Below are 22,331 nucleotides of genomic sequence, written 5' to 3'. Positions count from 1 at the left end.
TTCCTATTAGGCACAGAGACCTAGAAGGCCACAGACTAGACTGTATTTGTAAAGACCAAGGTAAAGGAGGCATTGAGCATCTCAGCCTTTTCAGTGTCTTTCATCAAAAGATGAAGACTCATATTTTCCAGGTCTTCCTGCTGCTACTGTTGTTCCTGTAGAAATTCTTCTTGCTGTCCTTCAGATCCCTCACAAGTTTCAACTTCCACTGAGTGCTCATCTCCCTAATACTGTGCCTGGATGTTGTTACTGTATGCCTCCTCTGTAGCCTGCCTCCCCTCCTGGATGCTTCCTTAGATCCTGTAGTAGGAAGTCTTTGAAGGTCTTCGATGACTAGTAACTTGCAGGTATCAGGGGCACAAAAAAAAAGGCTCTTAGAATGTGATGCAGAAACTTATTTCTTCCTGAAGCTTTGAGAGTTGGATAAACCCTTATTTGTATTGCCTAGGAGGTAGATTTTCAATGTCCTTGTACTGTGCGTTTTTTGAAAGATTTCTATATTGTGCATCTGTGTGTTGAGACTTCTCCACACAATAAAGGCTTTTATCATCTCCATTGCTGTCTAAAGAAGAATTCATTTGCATTGAAACCTTGTCTGTTTTTTCCAATATATCACTGTCTAATAAAAGAAATCACTCTCTCCTGATAAACATTTATGTAAATGTTTATTGTTCAGGGACATTGCACCCCATAAGAGATGGGTTTTAGAATGTACATTTATAACAATTTTCAACCAATATTCAATCTGATTAAGAAAAAGATCTGATTTTCTGAAAACTATCATTCATGAATTATTTTACGGGTATCATGAATATCAAGCTATTTTAAACACTTTTTTAACTACAAGGCATATTTTATGCTACCTAAGAGGTTTTTCTGGTTTGAAACTCTGCTGCCAATAGGCAAAGACAACACTACAATCCAGATTACAAAACCTACTGTATTAAATAAATACTAGTTTACCCTGTTACGAACACTGAAATATTTCTGATTTTTTGACCAGGTATGATCACACTGAAGGGCTGGTAGAGGCATTCTATTCTTTTGCCCCAAGAGAGTGCAGAGAGCACTGCTAGTGAACATTTCTAAACTCCTGTGCAATTGGAGCACATGCACCAGACTGAACCTGCATATTATAAATACTTGAAGGAAACCATACCTTCCCATTATTATTCTGACCTTCATTTTTTTTTTTCCTCAGTTTGTCTTCTTTTGCCCCATTTAGCATCTATCTCTACTGTTTACAAAAAACCTATACATAATTCTTGGAAATGTTTTGAAGAATGTTTGTGGCATTCATAAGAAAACACTGTCAAGAACTATTGTTTCCACATTTCATCAACTAAATATTTGAACATAAGTGATTTTTATCAAGCTAGAATTTTATAGGAAATTGCTATTCTGGTCTGAAAATGGTTATTTGGTGTATGGACATAAAAAAGATCAGATTATTACCTGTTTGCTTTTTTCAGTCTCAGTTTTAGTCATGGTCTGAGAGAAGTTGTCCAGTTCCTGTGATAGAATTGTCATTTTATTGTCATCTTCTTCAGGTTCTCCATCAAAATCGGGCCCAACTTTCTCTTTAGTTTTGGGTAAGACCAATTCCTGTAGATATTCTTCAAACTGAATATGGAAAATGCCTAATTTGTCTGCTATCTGCCGTGCACAAGTAGTTTTACCTGCTCCATGCGTCCCAAGTAAGCACACCCGTAAAGGAGGAGCCTATAGGAAAGAATTGTAATATTTTATAACAATTTGGAGTCTACAGTGCACCCCCTATTGTTTTTCACTTCCAAAATACCATTATAAAAATTGCATCAAAAACAGTCACATCATTTTGCATTTTAATTTTTCCAGGCCTTCTGCTGCTGTTCCAAACAGACTACCTGGTCTCTGGAAATACTGAACAAATACACAATGACAGTTGATGCCAGTAGGTAAAAATGAAACCTCATTAGACAATTCTGGTAAATCTTCCCTTCTTTTACCCTTCTTCCACTTATAAAAAAAGACTTAAAGATAATAAAAAAAAAACCCCAATATTTGTGATTTGTTAATCACATCATCATTATTGTAAGCCCTTATAATCTTCCTCTCTTTTCTGCTTTATTAGCATCATTAATTCAATGTGTTAATTAATGATGTAATTAATACAATGTACACTAAAAAGTCACAAGGGAAGCAATGTGTTTTATTTGTTTCAAAGAGTTGCTTGATATATTTATTTTTACCTAGAAAAAAATCAGCAATAATAAACAGTTATAAATGGGAATGGAAAAAAGTGATTTTAATCTGTTGTTATCTGCTTTAAACAATTTCAAAGATTCTCACCTGTATTGGTACATTGTGAGCCACATACTCCTCAGGGTTCTTCAAAAATTTATCTCTGTACTCAGAAGTTGAAAAGTAATAAATCTTTTCTTGATATTTAGCTGCATGTTCATAGAGTCCTGGGTAAAGGACAAAGTTCTCTTTCAGACTGACTGGACAAAAGTGTTTTGTGTCTCCCATGTGCCTTTTCTTTTCCTTAGTTTTTTCTTCATCCTGAAAATAATACAAAAATTTTCAAAAACTATTTGAATTCAGTAGTTCACTTAGATTAAGTAGATCAAGTAGATCTGATTAAGTAATGTCAAATACATCAACTGAGGATTGAATGAGAATGGAATTCTCAAGATAGTTTGTAAGCTGAATATAATTCTTTGAAAATACACACTTTTTAGATTCAGAGTCAGAAAACAAACTGTCCAGTCTAGTGAGACAATTATTGAGAAAAGAATGACCATTTTAAATTTGAAATAATATCATAGTTAGCTGTTGAAGACCAAAATTAAGCTAGAAGTATCTATGATAAAATCTTTTCCTGCTGCGTTCTTGAAATTCACTTTCTGTTGCTTCTAAACGTGCAGAAGTAGACCTCTTCAGAAAAGGCAATAAGAACTGGTATTATGAAGTCAGATTACTTATCCAATAAAATTAATTTCTAAAAAATCTATTTAATACTGCTCCGGTACAGTATATGGATATCTTGTACTGTTAAATTTGGAGATGGGCATCTTCCAATATAGGATGAAAATACAAGGTGAAGCTAGACCTTTAATTTCTTTAAAGTGGGTGTTTGAAAATTTTATCAATAGCTGAGATGAAACAGGGGATTGCACATTAGGACTCTGCATCTTCTGATGTTTACATGATGGCTCACAGAATCATTGTTAGTTGACAGAAATCAAAGTTCACATTTGTTTCTTTAATAAAACCCCTCTTTGCCATCTGGCAAAACTAGGTACATTCATTCTCTCTATTAGCATGGGGTATTTATGCTTCTCATTGGAGTAAAACTACTATCAGCCAGAACATAGGAATACAATGAAAGTGTTCTTGAAGCATATGCTGATATTTATTCTGTAAGAAGGCTGAAACTGGATCATACAAAATCAGGTGCAAAATCTGACTTCTCTGGGGTTATGTTCAAACTGAAAATAAATGAGTTAAAATAAAAGCATAAATAGACAAAGCCAGCATGCTTACTTCTTCATCTTCATTTTCCTCTTCTTCAACTTCTTCATCTTCCCCTTCAGCAGCCAGATCTTCTGCTTCCTCATCTAAGTCTTCAGCAGATAATTCCCAACCATGATATTTAAAAGGTTCTGAAAAGGTTAATTTTTTTTTTCTGTTTCAATATTTTTCATTTGGCTATGCCAGAATATATTCTCTTTGTCCACAAAAGTAACCACATATGTGAAAGCAAATCATGCCAACTGTATATTGCATTTCTTCTACTCAGAGAACAAAATGTTCTCCACAGAATTAATATATTGCTTCCTCCAAAAATGGAAATTCTACTGGTTGTTTTTTGGTTGAAGTAAATTGGTATTTTCAATGGGAACATGTAGTACAAAAGTATTATACAAACAGATAGTGCCATCACTGTTTGCAACAGGTTTTTTCCTATTGTTCATTGGGGAAAATCATCAGTCAAATTTTATTTGATTATAAAGCTAACACAACAGATGTTTTCATTAATAAAACACTTGCATTATAGTAATGATAGGAAAAATGTAGGATTAATATTATTTATCCAGTACGCAAAATTGTTAGAGATTTGAGCACACAAGTGAGAAAGGTAATTTGCAAAAAAAAAATCAATGCTCTAAAAATCCAGTCTTGAAACACAATCTGTGCAGGTGGGTAGATTAGGTTATTGCACACCCTGAAAGTCTCATGGACTTCAATGAATATTGTCTATTAGTGAACCTTTGTTATCTGTCCATTTCTCAAACCAGTATCCTGACATGAACAGATAGAGCAAGTAACTGGGGAACTGCGCTGTCAGGATGTTTAGGGAGCTATTATGTACATATTTGTGTAGCCATATATGTATTTTTCAAATATATATATTCACCACTCTTCCTATGTCTTAAAGGCTGCTAGCGTGCTTTTCAGCTCACCCACAGAACGCAGCATGTCATGTTCCCACTTCATGTGAGCAATACAGAACTGAGTATAACCTACCCCCCCAATATATTCATCATACAAGCTCTCCAAAATCCCTCTTGGTAGGTTAAGTGTAAATCACATAAACAGTATTACTTACTTTCCATAACCAGCATAGTTTGATTAAGCAGACTTTCTGGAGTTTGCTCAGCAATCTCTAAAACAACAACCTGAACTAGAGGTGACTGCTTGATTTCTGACTCCACTGTTTGCCAGTCATGCATGAAAAGGTCAATCTTCCTTTTAATTATTTCCATTTCTGGTATATCTGGAAAATCATCCTCTGCAAACTCAGGTAGTATGATTTCTGAAAATCAAATAGCATACAGAAGGCAATGCTCCTCTAAAATGTTTTGCATTTAAAAATTATCATTATGCTTTAGGATTATTTTTATTTCCCTCAAATATGGTGGCATATTTTTTTAAATGCAATTATTTTTAATGATTTTTTTTACTGAAATTATGAATTATTATATGAGTAGTTTACAAAGACACCTTGAAAATGCCAAATTCATTATGTTGATATAGTATATACTGATGCTTCTCCAGGAAAATAAAGAAGGTCAAATTACTTAACTAAATTTGCATATGGTTATTTAAATCAGCACACAAATAAATATAATGACTCTTTCTGCAAAGAAATATACGGAATATACATTAATTTAAAAATTATGATTTAATGATGATCAATTTTTGACAGGCTATCCATATGGTCATGCCTCATATGGAACATGCCAGTATAGGAAGGAGTAAAGAGTAGGAAAACTAGCATACACTGCAAAGAAGCAGCTTCATGTTCTGACCATGTTCAGGTTCAGTTACTGAAGCTGTTGTGGAGTGTTCAGGTTGCATGTTAGGTATCTGTTCTTTTTCAAGTGGAGTATGTTCTCTTTACGTGAATAGAAATACAATGCATACTACTAGGTGTTTTTCCTCTTTTCAGTGATTAAGTACCAGTAAGATTCAGCAGGAAACAGGACTAAACATAATGGTCAGAGCAGAGACGCTGCCTAACTTTTGTCTAACATGCTACCAACTAAAGCATTACCTGCAAGTGTCAATAGCAGCTGGGATATGTGAGCGCCTGCAGGACAAGGAACACATCTAACAAATTTTTCTGACTTGGATGGCTAAGCTACCTATGAAGCTATTATATCAAAGGTCCATGCCACTACCGTCTTCCAGAAGAAAGCAAGCCAGTCCCCTGCCTCCAGTGAGTTAATTGCCAAAGAGCTAGTTAGGGACTCCCATTCTTTTGTCATCGGCCAAATTTAAAAAGATGCAGGGTTTCAAATACATGCCTCCTTTTGACGTTCCTTTGTGGCTTACTAAGGTTGGCCCCTTGCTAGTTTGCTGCTTGTTGTGCTTATTTCTACAACCCTTAATTCCATATATGAAGCCAGGCACTTAAAAGTTAGTATGGCAGTTTTGGGCGCTGCAATGTCTACATCTCCTGGGTCTGGGTCTTAATGTGTAGTCCTCTAGAAATATAGTAAATTTCTAGATACTTGGGTGCTTTTAAGAATTTTATTCTTCCACTTATGAGGCTGTATTTTCATTCTTTCAATACCCCCATTTACCTCTACTATATATATGATAAACTGAGATTTGAAATAAATCAGGCCCTCTATGGCAATTCATATGCTGGCTCAGGGACCCAAGGGCATCCCCGGGCCTGGCTGTCCCTGCCCAGGCCCCTGGGGCTCCCTCCACCTGCCCGTGGCCCAGGACCCCATGTCAGTCCCCGGGGCCGTCAGCCCCTGCCCCAGCAATGCCGCAGCAGGGCCTGTCCCTACCTCCCCACGGGCCTGCACAGCCATGGGCTCTGCTGAGCTGGGCCCACCCACAGGCCGACATCCCAGCCCGGCCTCAGCTTGTCCCTGTCGCCAGGGACGTGCCCAATGCCCCCGGCTGGAGCTGCCCTGCTCCTGGCTAGGGTGGTGGGACAGGCTCTGGCTGCCGGGCCCTGTCCTGATGGCCATATTACCACACTCTGCTCCCAGCTCCCTGTTCCTTTGGGATCAGTTGGCCCTCACAGTGTCCTGACATGCTGTCCCCAAGATGAACTGCAAAACTTTATTTTAGTTGAGCCATTTTTAAATGATAGGTTAACAAATAAGCATTTTGGCAAGTATTTTTGTGATCTTTTATAACAAAGAATACTTAATATGTTTCCTCTCTTCTTTTTACAACTTTGAACAACACAACTAATAGACTGACACCTCAGTGGCTAACCTTCCCTCTGTTTGAATGATTATTAGTCCGAACATAAACCAAAAGTGCAAAAGGGCATATCATTAAGCAAAAACACCTGGCAGATTTCAAATAGTCTGATCTTGAATTAGAAATTATTTTTTTCTTGAAAATATTTACAAACATTTGCATTTTACTAAACTACACATTCATTCTATATACATCATTACATTAGTTATCCCCTGCAATGACATTTCTGTCTCTTGCCGTGATTCTAAATAGGAACATGAAAATACCTCCCTTTTTATGTACATTAAAAGATGTTGTGTAAATGTCATAATTAATTATGTTGCATTCTGCAGTGATGTATTCCAAATGAGACAGAGATGTAGCCAAGTAAAACCTGCTTAAATTTGGGCAGCACTAATGCATTATGTAATGATGATTCCATTAGGAACACAGATTTTAAGAAAATAAGCAAAGGATACATTAATAACTAGGTTACGCTAACTGCTTTTTGCACGTGTTATCCCTGGCACATTCACACTGTGGAAATCACATGTACTGCCTTGTGAACCACAGCCCTATTCAAAGCAGTAACATACAGAAGATGGTAATGTGGGCTGTCTGGATCTAGCCTTCAACAGATCGTCTTTTATAGTCCTGCCCTTTAAAAACCTGTCCGTTCTAAGTAGGTCATGAAACTTTGGAAATATACAGGGATAATAATGGATTTAAATGAGTATTTGACATCGTCTGAGACAGAATATTGAACATGGTAACAAATCCACTCAATAGAATGCTTCCCGTATGAACCTTAATCTCAGAAACAATTACAATTCACGTTACACCTCTCCTGATAGGCCGTATTTAGCAAATGATGTACCAGCATGTGTTCCTGCTTTGATTCTCTACTCCAGACACGTAATTTCATCAGATTACCTCTATCTGAGAGTTTTCTTTCTTAAGGAAACGTATCTAGCAGCAACCATTGCATACTTATGGAGTTCTTAAATAGATTACACAGGCCTAAGTGAACTGGAGAAACTTTCCCCTGGAAAGAGGGGAGAAGTAACAAAAGAAAAAAGGATTGCATTCCTAAGGAAAAGGGACAACCCAAAAATTGGACAACCCAAACATTATTTGGTTTTGATTCAGGTATTTGAACCTTACTATTACAAAAGTGTTGCCTCCCTGGCATTTGGTTTGTTTCAAACTGGGTCTCGGGGATCAAAAATACTGAAAATACTTTTAAGTAAGTAAGGCAGCTGTACCTTTGCTATTAGATAAAAGTTATAATAATTCTGCTTGCAGAGGTGATTTACAGTGAGAAGATATTTTTAAAGAAATAAGAAACATAGTAAAGAAAAATACTTGAAAAGACAGTAATGGTTTAAAAATAACTGGATCTAAAAATGCAAACAAGTTTCCTTCAGAGGAGGTGGCGGTCTATCTAACAGTGCTGTTCCTAATTTTTTTCCTTATCACAGAAGTGATAGGAAATGATCCTCCCCAGCCCTAAATCTGGAGCTTTCACAGGGAATGCCTATATGGCAATCTCTCATATTCTTTTGCTCTGTGTCTTCTTTGCTTTTACTGATCATAGTTACCATAGAGACAAACAATCCTCAAAGGCTTTCTGCCCCCGTGTTCTCCAAGTGAGTTGCTGGGGAAGGAAAGACTTTTTTTCCAGTGTTCTGCTAGTGTTAGATATGACTTGTTCTGCCCTCAGTCCATATTCAGCAACAAAAAAGATGAAAAAATCCTTCTTTCCTCCCCTCTCAAACCCTGCCAAAGCTGAGACAGAGACACCAGAAGCCAGCATGTCTTCTTCATTAGTATTTAACTATCAAAATAAACAGAAAGGCAAAATGTAGGATAACAGTGACACTTCCATTCCTTGGAACTGATATGTATTTCATTATGAACGTATTTTCATTTGTCTTTTTGAAACAGACCATGTCGTTTGTTTATACAGACTTTTCATTAGTTACTTATAAATATATGCTGCCAAGTAATTTTCAGCATATTTCAGTGAAATGTACTTAGTAGACAAACTTACATTGTGTGTACTGATTTATGATGTTTGGGGAAAAAAAAGCAGTTCAGTTTACAGATTAAGTTGATTCTAATGCATAAAAATGTGTATTTTTAACAACTTGCTATTAAAAATAAAATGTTTTATTTCTCTTTTGGACTTCAACATATTCTAAAAATTCTAGTAGATAAAAGCTAAAATGTATATTTTAAAACTAAAGCAGGACCGTCTCCATTACAGATGAGTTGCCTTCAAAGTGTTTTTTGAGAGAAGGCTATTATAGGATTTCATATATCTTTTCATTAGCTTATGGTTCTATGGAGTTCCGTGTGCTGCAGAATTTTACCTTATACCGAAAAGAAGAAAACATGACTCCATGTGAAACCTAGCAAGCTGTTAGCAGGACAATGGATGACTAAGGAAAGTACAGAACATATTTTGATCATTCACATCCAATGTTAAAATTCATCCATTCCCATTTTTCCCAAGCTCCCATGTCACAGGGAATGGACTAGTAATTTCTGATTAATGTGGATATAATATTAATTTAAAAATGGTCTGTAGAACTGGGTTTTTTTAAAATCACATGCAGGTATTTGTGAATACTGCAATTTGATTATTTCCAGGGTTTTTTTCCCCCATTTTTTCCTGGTATTTTCTTCTTTCTACTTTTTCTTTTTTTGGGGAGTCAGAATCCATGAGAGTGACTTTCTAAAGCTTTTTTCCTCTGATTTCCCTCCCTTATCACTTCATCCTGTAGAGAGTGCTCATGGATTTCTGAATACGAGAGGTTATGTCAACCTGGAATTTCAGCAATGCTCACTTTATTTGTTATTTCCATAGATCCCTGTACAGATTTATAATTTGGTATTTAGGCAGTAGAGGCAATAGTGGGATTGTGTTGTTTTTCAAAGTGCAAATACCTGGTGCATTACCTTTAACAGGAAATAACAACATGCCTTTAATTGCATTTATAAGTGTTTAATTAACTTGAACCTGACTATTCTGCTATAAACTTCTTTAAAAGAAAAAAGTTAAGGTAAGGAATGATATTTACAGCCAATAGCAAAAGCGTGCAGAAAAGGAAGGCGTACAATTCTTGATACTAGGAAGTAAGAGAGATTATATGTGCTACAAGGCCAACCTGTAGGTTTAGATGCTTCTTTATAATCTGCAGAGTCACTGAACTGTTTCTGGGGCATTTGTTCCGTTTCAGGTAGAAGCTGCTCATTGTCCTCAAATTCTGTTGGCACAAATAAAATAATTAGTAACTTTAACAAACCCACTGAGGGGTGATGGAGGCACTATAGATATAAAGATATTTTTGGATCACACTGCAAAACTTATATTTGATCCCCTGCAAAAAATGAGTTAGTTATTTTAATGCTCAGGTATTGCACACTGACCAAAACATTTTAAGATCAACTACCTGATCCGTGGGGAAAGGCACACCATCTATCAGATGCCACATGACTGTGAATAAAGTGTAGAAGTACTTTATTTAATTCAGTGCTTTTATGTAAGAAAATTTTTCATTCGTTATAATCTATGTGTTCTGTGCTCAAACTACGCTCAAAAACAAGACCTTGCAAAAGAGCGCACTTGGTGTTCTCCAGAACAGCTCCTGTTGGGCAGAAGTGCTTCTGACTTGAAGAAGGGTTTGTGCACCTGAAGACCGGTGTAATTTTTCCAACTGTATCAGTTGGTCAATAAAGAATATTACTTTTTCCTACAAGCCTTGTTTTGCTTATGTCCTTAGACCATTGCTAGAGTAATAAAACACCACTAGTACATCTCAACATGTTATGATTACCCAATACTCAAATCACGTTAAACAAGAATGTATTTAAAAATCTGAAATTATGGCATTTGTTTCTATGTACATCTCTTTTTTGGCAGAGAAACCACAAACATCATGAAAAACAGGCTGGAAACATTGAATTTCTGATTTATGCAGAATCGGGAAACTTTATCTCGTAAACAAGCATCTTATATAGTTAGCAGACAAAAAACCACAACCTTTAGCATGTGTCAAATTGAGAAAATTCTTCACTTATTCTAGTGAATAAGAGGTCAAGCAAATGCAGTCAAGCAAAATGAGTTTTTATGCTCTGTAATAAATAAATCACGAGTCCATAACACACACAAAGAGGAAAATGACATGCAGAAAAATATGTGCAAAATGGAAGACACTTTCTTAAGGCTGTCAACATGCAAATTCTCACATGCATACATAACTTAATCACAGACAGTCCTAGAGACTTCAATGGAAATAGCTGTGGCACAGAAGCTAAGCATGTCTAAATTTTACAGTGTGTCTAAACACTTAAGAGATTCCATTTACAAGACTGGTGCTGGATAGGGCCAAGGAAGACAGATGGACAGACATTAAACAAAGTAGACTAAGAAGATGTCCTTTTCCTTATAGATGTTCAGAAAGTGACAAGAGCTTTCAGAGAGGCTGATAGCTCTAATCATAGGCTTTTGTTCTTTTTTTCTGCAAAGGAATGCATAGCTGTACTAAACCAATATCCCTTAGCCTTTATTTCTCTGAATGAGAGACTGAAAGAATTTAAGAACTGAAGGTATTTGGAATCTAACTGAGAAAGTTGTTCATAACCTTTCTGTTTCAAATTTTGAAATTTCTCTGCCTAAAATGCTGTGATTACAGGTATTAGAATGTAATTATCATATCTGGCTTACGAAGGAGGGCAGAAAATGGCTTTGAAGATCATGCAAGTTTGCTCAAAGACTGAACAAACTGTGAAGTTAATATCACTACAGCTTGCTTTGAAGTTTGTGGTACAAGTAATTTGCTATCCCTTGTCTGCAGATTAATAAATTGTCCTTGTTCAAACTCTCTCACTGAAAAGCCTCCAGTTAGAGGTAGGCAAAAAACAAATCAGGATGCAAGCCAGACAAGAAAAACAAAGGAAGTCTATTTAGAGGCTGTAGGACTGAGCACACATCAACTGCCTGGTAAATGTTATAATTACAGTTGATTCCAAAAAGCATTTATCTTCAAAGACTAAAGAGGAAATGTCCTAACATGTACAGGTTTAATTATTATTATTATATTTATTTTTTGTTGTTGTTTGAAATATCTTACTGAGTTTAACACAATGATAAAAATAAAAAAGCAAGAACATAAAATAAAAGCTAAAGAGATGGGTATTGATTCAACCCTCCACCATCTGCAATATGAGAAAGGCGGGGGGTTGGGGTCGATATGAAAGAGTTTGTAACAAATATTGGTATTAACAGCTGTGAAGGACAAGCACGGGAGCCGACAGCTGGAATTATCAGCTCCAGCTACTCATTTATTTCTTGCAAGACCTTCTGCCAAAATAGCAAGAGTAGCAGAAGAGACATCAGTGAAGATGGGTTGTACTAACACACCACCCTGAGCTACGGTGACCAAGGCATAGGCATAGGTGTGCTCCAGTTGAGTTTGCTATAGAAAGGGGGTAATCTCTGGCAGAAAAGCAGGGCTGACAAATAAAGTACAGAAAATGAAGTCTTAAACCATGACAACTGTTTGCTTCAGTGGATAAGATCAATTGTATGGAACATTTTATTGATGAAATGTGGCAGGAAAGAAATATGCCAAGTTTTACTTCAGGAAGATTGGAATGAACCCACAGATCTACCTGAAGCTGTATAACTCTTCTACAATGCCTGAAACACATTCTCATGAAGTCATATAGCTGACTCCTAGTATAAATAAATCCATACTCGTGCAAAGCTGCTGCAAAAATGCTTAAATACAGTAAGAAATTCCTGAAAATAATTTAAGCTCAGAATAATTGTGTCAACAGACATGAAAAAAGATGTGGGGCTATAATTTTCAGCTAGACACTACAAGCAAGAGTTTCCACATAAATTGTTTTGTGTACCTTCAGCAGACATTTGCAGCACTGAACTTAGCTTCCTAATTAATTTAAATACATTTGTTAAATTTACCTGAAGTCTCCTTCCCCATTTACTTTCACTCTCATTAAGACATGTGTAAGTACCTTGCTCATTACTGGAACCATTTTTTCCTTTTAAACACAAACGATATTATAAATTTGAATACATTCAGTCCTGAAGCTTCCCAGTTACTTCAATGTCCCACTGAGGTTACAAAAATTGCCATTATTGAAATGCACATTTAAACAGAATAGACTATTTCAGTTGGAAGGGACCTACAATGATCATCTAGTCCAACTGCCTGAGCAATTCAGGGCTGACCAAGTAAAAGCATGTTATTAAGGGCATTGTCCAAATGCCTCTTAAACACTGGCAGGCCTGGGGCATTGACCACCTCTCTAGGAAGCCTGTTGCAGTGTTTGATCACCCTCTCGGTAAAGAAATGCTTCCTAATGTCCAGTCTAAACCTCCCCTGGTGCAGCTTTGAACCATTCCCATATGATATGATATATGAGACATTAAAAGAGCGTGATTGGGACTCTGGAGTATTTTTCTGAGTTTTCATTTTTATACCATAACTGCTATATAAAAAACCCCCAAACTGTGAACATATCATTCATTTATATTTTTGTAAAGACGTGTCACATGGGAGAAAAGCTGTAGTCAATGTGCTGATGGCAGATGTCAGGCTAAGAGCAGCATGACTGAAGTGTTTTGGTGAGTCAGTATTTGATTATTGAAATCAAATGTAGGCGTAGGAAAATTATTTTCTCTGAACAAGGGCTTATCACGTGTTAAAAGCACAAGTGTGTATATGACATTATTACTTCTATCCTTAATAATTATTGTTTTGATGCACTCAGATCAAAATGAGTTAGATACTCAAAACTAAGATGAACTTTGTTGTTTGAGACAGAGATAATAGAGTATCTGTGTAGAACCCTTTATATTTAATACTTTAGAACTCATTCACTTTGGAGAAGAGCTGTGTGTTTTATTAGAAACTATAAAAAGTTATAATGTAGAATTTTTGTAAAGTTTATATGTAATTTAAAGAAACCTACAAAGCTAGAGTATTTTTTTCAGAGAGTAGGTGAAACGTTACTTAATTAAAAATTAAAAGCTTGTTATCATATTCAGTCTATCTTACACTACCTTTACGACTTAGGCCTTGTTATATATAGGTAAAATAAACACCAGACTGGATAATGAAAGAAAGTGTGTGTGAGACATATTGACAACACAGAACTTAAACTTGGCCATAATATGTTTCTACAGAAACCAGTATGTTAAGTTTGAAAGGAAGACAGCAGTGGCAGTCTAGGCCCCCACTACTGAGAGAATAAAAAAAAAAGGTGGGAATTCATGCGCTTCAATTTTTAATTTCAGCTCTAGGCCTTAGGTGATAATTTAGGCTGTAATGGAGAAACCTTGAGATCCCATAGCAGAGGAAGAAAATACTCTATAAAGACCTCAACCTAGTTCTTAATGTAGAGACAGATACTCGTGCATGGTACTTCATCTTGACAACAGATCCAATTCAGACAGCAACATTCTTCTAAGAAAGTAGGCAGTGATTAAAGAAGGCAAAAAGGAAAGTACAACCCTGCAACTTTTTTGACTGCTGAGGTTCAAAAACGTTGAAACTAACTGGAATTAATTCTAAACCTCGACCCAACTGACGGAATTGTCTGAGGTGCAAAATCTCACTCCTCACAGATTATTCACTCGTGCCCAGGACAATTATATTTTCATTGCTGGAAACAAAGTATAGCACAATTCTGATATAAAAGTAGAATCTTTACAGGAAATAAAGAGTGGCTAAACAAAAATAATATGCGGTTCTGTCAATACAGAAAGAAGCAAAGTAAGAAAGTCTCTACCCAAAATGTTTTATTAATATTGTTATTAGAGGGGAAACCTCATGTAATACACATAATTCCATTATTTTTTATGTCGTTAGGTTATGTTATTAAAGGCTAATCTCCATAAGCACAAAGGAGGGGAGGAACAATGACAGGTGGGGGAACCCCAATAACCTAATCAGAACAAACATAACTTTGACTTGGCTCCCCTCAGGGTCATTAGAAGTGGATGACGAAGGCATTGTCTGGGTATGAGATCTATTGAGATGAGTCCACCAGAGAGGCTTTCCCTGGCTGAGAGGGATTACTGCCTACAGGGTATGAGACTCATTAGGGGATGCCAGGAAAAGCAGTTTGGGATTGTGAGAGACTTACAATAGTATGAGGCATTTCTAAGAAGGACCAAAGGCAAGGAGAAGGAGGGATCAAAGTGGATTGGGGAGGAACAAGCATTATACTCTTAATAGAGTAAGAAGAGGATGAAAGGGGAAATGGGAATACATTACTGCATGGTCCTGGGGATGTGGAGCTGCAGCAGCAGCTGCAGCAGTCCCACCTCCACTGGGCTACTCGATTCAGCAATTCATAATGTATGTTGCTACCAGATTCAGCAATTCTTAATGCATGTTAAGAGAGCCACTCCTAAAATAATTTCCATTCCCCTTTAATTGCTTCAGGCTGAGCTTCTTGAAGGAAGAACAGAAAATAAGACAGTTTTGTGATTTTCTTATTAGCTCTTGTCTAAGTTCTAACAATGTTTTCTAACTTGTGAGGGGATACAGATTTTTTGATGAGTAGGAAGTCTCAATATGGTTAATAACCCACTTAGAAAAGTTACTAGAGGAGATAGAGAGTCCTGTCCTTCGGATTTATTGAAAACTGCAACTCTGCTGGCTGATTTAATACACGTCTCTCTCCTGTAACATCCATTATGAATGACACATAGAAATGAGTGCCTGAATCAGCAAAGATAGTAATATAAAGTCATTTTTCTAGATGCTGAATGTAAAAAGGAAATCAAAACTGTAAAATCTGCATAAAAACTAAATTGCTAAATGATTTGAAACACATAATTAGATAAAATAGAAGTCAAATGATACACACTTTCACCTTTCTCCGCAGCAGCCTCTAGAGATTGGTCTTCCTCCGATGTCAGTATTTCTTGCATTTCTCTTCTGTAAGTAAAAGATTATTCATCTTAAGACTTATATAAATACTACTGAAGCAAGTTGCAGATATAGTAAACGTGAAGTAAAGATGTGGAAATATACAATATAGATGTGGAAGTACACAATATACAATTGGGAACTGAAACATAATTTGGGTTGTACAAAATAAAAATAAAATATATTTTATCATCTAAAATGTTATTGTCTCATTGCATCAAAAGGCTGGACTAATGAAAGGCTAATGAAAATGCATTTAGCAAGAGAATCTTCTGCCACCATATTTACTGATCTAAATGAGATATTCCTCAAAGTTAACACATACTGGATTATTTCGTATACATCACAACTAGTCTTAGTGCACATTTGTGTTGATAAATGCATTGATACCTTTAACACAAAGAAAGGTTAGAATTTTCTTGTGCTCATTTTATACATTCAGATATTTGGAATATTTTACCTTACTTCTTCTTCTTCTTTCTTTTCTAATGCTTCATCTGTTAGTCTTTTCAAAATCTTAGAATTAATTTCATCCCTATTTGCTAAGTATGTTCTGCGTAGTATACAGACTCCTGCAGTACAATTACACAACAGTAATGAGTTTTATGCATCTGTATAAAACTAAGGTTATTTGAGTTAGGAAAATTATTTAATAAATGATAGACAACTTTCCTACTTCTTTTTAAAGCCAAGAAAAGGCATATATACCACTGAAATGTTATACTGTTGCTTTCTAAGGTTTTAGAGCTTTGTTTTCAATTTCAAACACCTAATAAACTGAGTCTGGAATATGGGAAGGTTATGATGAAGGTTATAAGGGGAGACAGCACTGAAAGGATTTATCTTATGTTTCTGTATATCATGCATTACTCTGGCATTTATTTTGTTTGTATGTGTGCGAAGAACACTATGAAGAAACAAATGAAAAACATTCAAATAAAAGTACAAAGAATGTACATACCTATACTACTACAGTTGGTTGTCAGAAATGAAGAATATGCTGTTCCTACTAGGAACTCTACTGACTTATTTACTTTGGCAAATAGATTTATGATATATGGCTGCGTGGCTGAAACCCATTTCCATCAGTGGAGTTATGCCAGTTTAGACTAGTTCAGGGAATAGCTTACAAAGCAATGACTCAGAATGCTGTGAAAATGTAAACTCCACAACTACATTATTCTTTAAGTGACAGAAATTAGTGGGAATCGAATAAAAAGTTAACACAATTGCCCAAAGGAAAAAAAAAAAAAGGAACAAAATGAAACAAAATAGCTAATTTCAAGGAAACATATCCATAAGCAAAAAGCTACACTTTTAGCCAAACCCTATAGCAGACATTACAATCTTGTCTCTTTCACCTCACTTTACTCATAATTGTTCCCCCCATATCTCACATGATCACTATCATCAACTAACATAAAATGTATTTTTATCTAAATTTGAATTGTGAGAGATGTTACTTGTTAGGAACATTGGTGTTGATTTGAAGCAGATGATAATTTTGTGTGACGGGTTTATATTTTAAACCAATACTTTCAATTAAATGTATTTTGGAAAAAGGGAGGGTGAGTGAAGGGAATTTTTTTAAAATGTAGTTTGTAAACTAATCTTTAGATAATTCTGTCTTGGTATTCTTCTGCAAAAAAAGTTGTGAGAGTTTTCAGTGGCTTTGCCTGGTGGTCCAGGCATGCACTTTCCCATCTTTGTGTTTTCTCACAGTATTATGAAAAGCAGCAATGCCAAAGAGCATTAATTTACTTCATTATTCAGAGTCCAAATGACATTGAACTGAAGTGAAGCAGCTTTAATTACAGAATTATCATATGCAGAACATAAAGAAGAATCACAATTACTATACTATAACCAACCATTCTTTCTTCCTTGGGCACCAGCACGTGTGTTTCTCATTCAAAGGATTCAATATTGTTTCATCAATGAAGGATTTTAGTATTACTTGGTCAAATTGAGCAAGTGACCTACAAGCCTTTAGAATAATGGATAATAAATTAGCAAATTGCTAAGTGGCTGTCCTGAGAATATCTGCTACTGGTATTAACCAGAAATAAGCTAGCTTGCCAATGGAGCAGGTTTGTAGGTAGCTCAGCTGATTCTGGTTGAAAGAACAATGTTCTTGCAATGTCCTGTTTTAATGCAACTGGAAATCTGTTAAGAAAATCTCTATGCCAGTATTATATTTCACTTCAATTTGTTATGATAGGCTACAAATAGTATGAGTTGTATTCAATTTGCGCATGACTTGTTTCAAGCTGAGACAGTAAAAAATACATGCTTTATCATTTAAAGTATGTTAATTCATTTCCTCCCACCAGTGAATGAAACTTTGAATTGTCATTGATTCATATGAAAGCCTGATACAGCTCCAGGGATAAAATTAGGGTATAGACTCATTATCATCTCAAATACATTAAAAATGGGAATGGTGGATTTCCTTCCAAGCCTGAAATCTACTTACAGATAGGGCCAAATGCATTGTAATTAAGAAAGAAGTCTTTTTTGCTATGTGATATAAAGACTATAACAGTGTTAGTTCAAACAGAGGTACCATCAGGGTTGTGAGCACGAAATTTAGGTTTCATGAAGGACCTCTCTAACCTCTAGGAAAGGTTTACACTTATGCTTTAAAGAATCTGCCATCTATCAGGCTAGAAAAACAGAAGATGATTGCATGAAAGAGATGGCTTCCAAGACTATAAAATAGATTGTTCAGATTAGAACAAGTAATTGAGAGCTAGGTTTTGAGAACTAGTGGGAATGGCAGAAAGGTGTACACTGCAGGAAGGAAGCACATAATTTGAAAGCCCTAGAAAGGTCTTCATTTGGAAGCCTCTGCTATGGACTCCCAAGTTCTTCCCTTCCCGAAAGAAAAAAATGGGGCAGTTACTATTGACCAGTTTTCAACCTGGTTCCCATGAAGGATTATCTGTTCTCAAAGTATCTCATCCAGAATAAAGCCTTTCAGGGATGATGAGACAACCTTTTCTTTTATCCAATTAATTCACTTATTTGTTAAATTCTGAGAAGTGAAGAGAAAGTTAAAATAATTCTGAAAGCACCTCTTCCACCTCAGTCCTCTCCCTGCAGAAAAGGCTAGAGCTTGACTCCTGCTGTTTGTTATTTAGTACACTGTATTAATACTACATTACTGCATGCCAACTACATGAATAAGGTTCTTTTTGTGATTATAAGAAAGGACAACGCACTGTGTCCCAGAAACTAGGTTCATGAACATTTCAATATGCTTGAAATGTCTGAGAAGCAAAGATGAGGCATGGAAATGCAATTTGTCCTTAAGTGCTTTCTGGAAGTATCTGAGATGAGGTCTTCTTGAACGATAGGAACACCAAATATGATTTTCTGAAACACTGGATCTAGAACTTCCTCATAGAAATGTTCAGTCTGTATTTAGTCTGTATACGAGCTCCAGCCACACCGGAAGACTTTTAGTTAAGATGTTTAAGGTGTTACAAAATTTCACAAAGCTATGTGACCAAGTAGTTTAGGTACTGTAGATGAGTTGTGAGGATGATTAGCTGATCAGACAACATGCTTCTGAAAAGGTTGTTTGGGTTTTTTTTTAAGTAAGAAATCTGTTCTGAGTAAACTGTGTAATCTTGATTTGCTCAGGTTGATTTTTATACTCAGGGACAAGGGTTTGAAAAGTTCTCTGGACTGATTCTAGTATCGGGCAGTTAGTGAGCTTTCTTGAACTAAGTATGAATACACCTATCATTCCTTTCTTGAAGGGAAGTTTCTACTACTGAAAAGACCTTTTGATAATAGACTGGGTTGAACAGGTAATGATCAAACATTGCCACAGGGCAATGAAACTTGCGGTGTGGTATGAATCAAGTGGGCATAATCCATTAAGACATGATTTGGCAGGCAAAACTTTTAACAGTGTATGAATCCGTTCAGTTTTTCATGCCTGGTACCAACCTTCCTTCCTGCTTGAAACAACAAAGTAAAAATCCCTTCCTCTGAATTCATGGGTACTAAGCTATTGTATCAGTCTGGATAAGAAGTTGCTCAACCTTTTTTGACCCCAGGATGGGGAACATGATACACCTGCATACAGGTATTTCTGTCCCCCCGCCTTTTCTCTCAAGCAGAGAAAGTTCGTATCTATAACCTGATTTTGCAAGTGGGGAAACCAATGCACAGACAGAGAAATTTGACTAAGAGCCACATCACAAGCTGGTGGCCAGCCAGACACAGAATACAAAAGTCTGAAACTGCAAGAGCCCAGTGGTATTTACTGCTGAGTGTAAATAGGAGGAAATTGTAAATAGGATTATAAATAGGAGGAATTTTCTTTGTTGCTTTTGTAAAGCATTCCTGTTTTCAATTCTGTGTAATTCCCTTAATCCAAATTGTAAGAAATTTGGGGTACTTTTGTTGATTCACTGGATTCTTCCTTCTCTAGACCCCTGAAACTTTATAAATGGAACACAACTACTAGTTTTTCTTGTAAGTGTGCTTTATATACAGATATCAACACAGAAAAAAGAAAAGATTAATTTTCATCAGTGTGCATTTACTAACCATCTTTTTCTGTATCCTTCAGACAGACAACAGTGTCAGGTAAAAGTCCTTTTTCTGATAAAGCTGACCAGTGATCTACTGACAGAGGGTAGTTATCCACTACCCATCCTCCTTTTTCTGGAGCACCAGGAAACCTGTCTTTGTTCTTCTTCATAAGCTGTTATAAAATGTCAGGTTCAGTAACATAAAAAGACTAAGATAGTCTGTGAGCTGTTCAAAAAGACTGCACAATACAAAATGATTTTCTGAATGTTAGGATTTTTCCCTGTTATTTCATGACAATAAAAAGTAAGACATTTATAACTTTATATGTCTGAAATGACATATAATGTCATAAATGAAATAAAAACATTTTAAACAAAGAGATTAATGTGCCAGTGATTTTTTAAGGTTGCCTATAAAGAATTTAGATTCCAGTTTCAATAGTTGCAAACCAGTGAACAAATTTAAAACAATTCAAGATTCTCGGACAAACCTTCATATACAATTATTTTTAAACACTTGTATCTGGTGTTGAGCTCTTTAATAGTGACTAAGAGTATAAGAATAGGGCAAGCATACAGTGATACTTCCCTCAGACAATTTTCCCAGCCTTTAACAATTTGTAGCCCAGGTACTTCGCAAGACAGAAATAATTTGGATATATATATAGTAGTCCTCAATAGATCTGTCTTTCATGATCTTGCTCAGCCTCTCCTCAATCCTATGTAAGCTTTCAGACTATGTGAGATAAACTAAACTGATCTTTCAAATGGAAAAATTAAGAACATGTATCAATAATGTATAAACTGTTACAGGTGGCTCTTAGAAAAAAGTGCTTTGCTATATAGTACTTGTAGTTTTACCTCTGCAATAGCTCTCTCCAGTACTTCAGCATATATTTCAGGTGACAGCGTAACTTCAGAGACTGATGCACTTTTTATGGCTTCTTCTACCATCGCTTGAACTTCTGGGTGGTCAGCAGTTATCTCTGACATTCCTAACAATATAGATTTTTTAAAGTGCTTCACAAAATTCTGAAATAATAATTTCCTCTGGTCAGGAATAACTGCTAGGCAATTAAATCCAGCCACTTCATAATTACAGTGCAGCAGTCATTTTAAGCAATATTACACAATCATACTGAGAAAGAATCAAATAGCAGTTCTTCTGAATGCAGTTCTAGAGGGTATTTCATAAAGGTAAGTTTTAAGATCTTGGTTTGCTCTCTCATTACAAAAAAACCCCTTTTTAACTGCACAGTATTTTCTACCACTAAGTGAAATATTGTTTCAATATGAATGGAATGACATTTGTGTACTATAACAATCAGACACCTGCAGCACCTGAGAATTTCCTTTGATTTGATTTCTCTTTGATTCCTAAATCTAAAAGGTTGACCAGATTAATTTAAAAGTCAGTACAAATCATAGATCAAGACAGTATATTGTCAACAATCAAGAAGCCTGCATTCTCTAAGATGCACAAAACATTCATATTGGATCCATATTTTGTTATTAATTGCTGACACAATGGACTGTAATTGTTTAAAAATTTTTTAAGGAACACTCAAGAGTTAGTTCACAGTTTACATACTAATTTGATAAAATTTGGTGAAGAACTGTTTTAAGCAACTGTAATATCTACTATGTGAAGAGTATAATTTGGAAAAAATGCTGTATTTACTTTCTGTAATTATGCCAAGACTTTTCACTGATTGTGTTGATACTTTTTACATGCACAAATTTACACATTATCAGGTTATTTTTGCCAAGTTACAAGCTCCCTGGGAAAGGGACAATATCTTACTGTTTCCATTCTGCAAAAAACCTCAACCCAACCCAAACCCCAAACCAAACAGACTTTACAGTTATCATAGCTAAAGATATTATATTCTACTTCTCCAGTTCAAGAAATAGATCTTTCTTTAGTGCTCTCTTCAATATCTTTTGCTGGTATAGAATGTCATAAATTAAAGAAAGAATATAATTTAAGGAGCAAATGTTTTTCTTTAAAAAGACAAAGAAATTTGTAAAAACTACCTCACAATCCACATTTATTTCATTTCCATTTTAGACCCTTATAAATATATTTCATTAATGTCCATTTTGGATATAC

The 22,331-nt window shown here is 35.7% G+C and overlaps 1 protein-coding gene across 1 annotated transcript in view; it reads right to left on the bottom strand.

Annotated features, from left to right (window-relative positions):
• AK9 (adenylate kinase 9) overlaps nucleotides 1-22,331 on the bottom strand; it is a 71,206-nt gene that overhangs the window by 25,001 nt on the left and 23,874 nt on the right. The window contains 9 exon segments of the mRNA XM_019474613.1: nucleotides 1,456-1,722; nucleotides 2,332-2,544; nucleotides 3,529-3,647; nucleotides 4,595-4,801; nucleotides 9,870-9,968; nucleotides 15,607-15,677; nucleotides 16,129-16,240; nucleotides 20,235-20,391; nucleotides 21,080-21,213. Of these exon segments, the coding sequence (XP_019330158.1) occupies nucleotides 1,456-1,722; nucleotides 2,332-2,544; nucleotides 3,529-3,647; nucleotides 4,595-4,801; nucleotides 9,870-9,968; nucleotides 15,607-15,677; nucleotides 16,129-16,240; nucleotides 20,235-20,391; nucleotides 21,080-21,213 (1,379 nt within the window).

This window comes from Aptenodytes forsteri, unplaced genomic scaffold, assembly GCF_000699145.1.
Source record: "Aptenodytes forsteri isolate BGI_AS27 unplaced genomic scaffold, ASM69914v1 Scaffold217, whole genome shotgun sequence".
NCBI classification, from domain to species: Eukaryota; Metazoa; Chordata; class Aves; order Sphenisciformes; family Spheniscidae; genus Aptenodytes; species Aptenodytes forsteri.
This window is presented reverse-complemented; position numbering and strand designations above follow the sequence as displayed.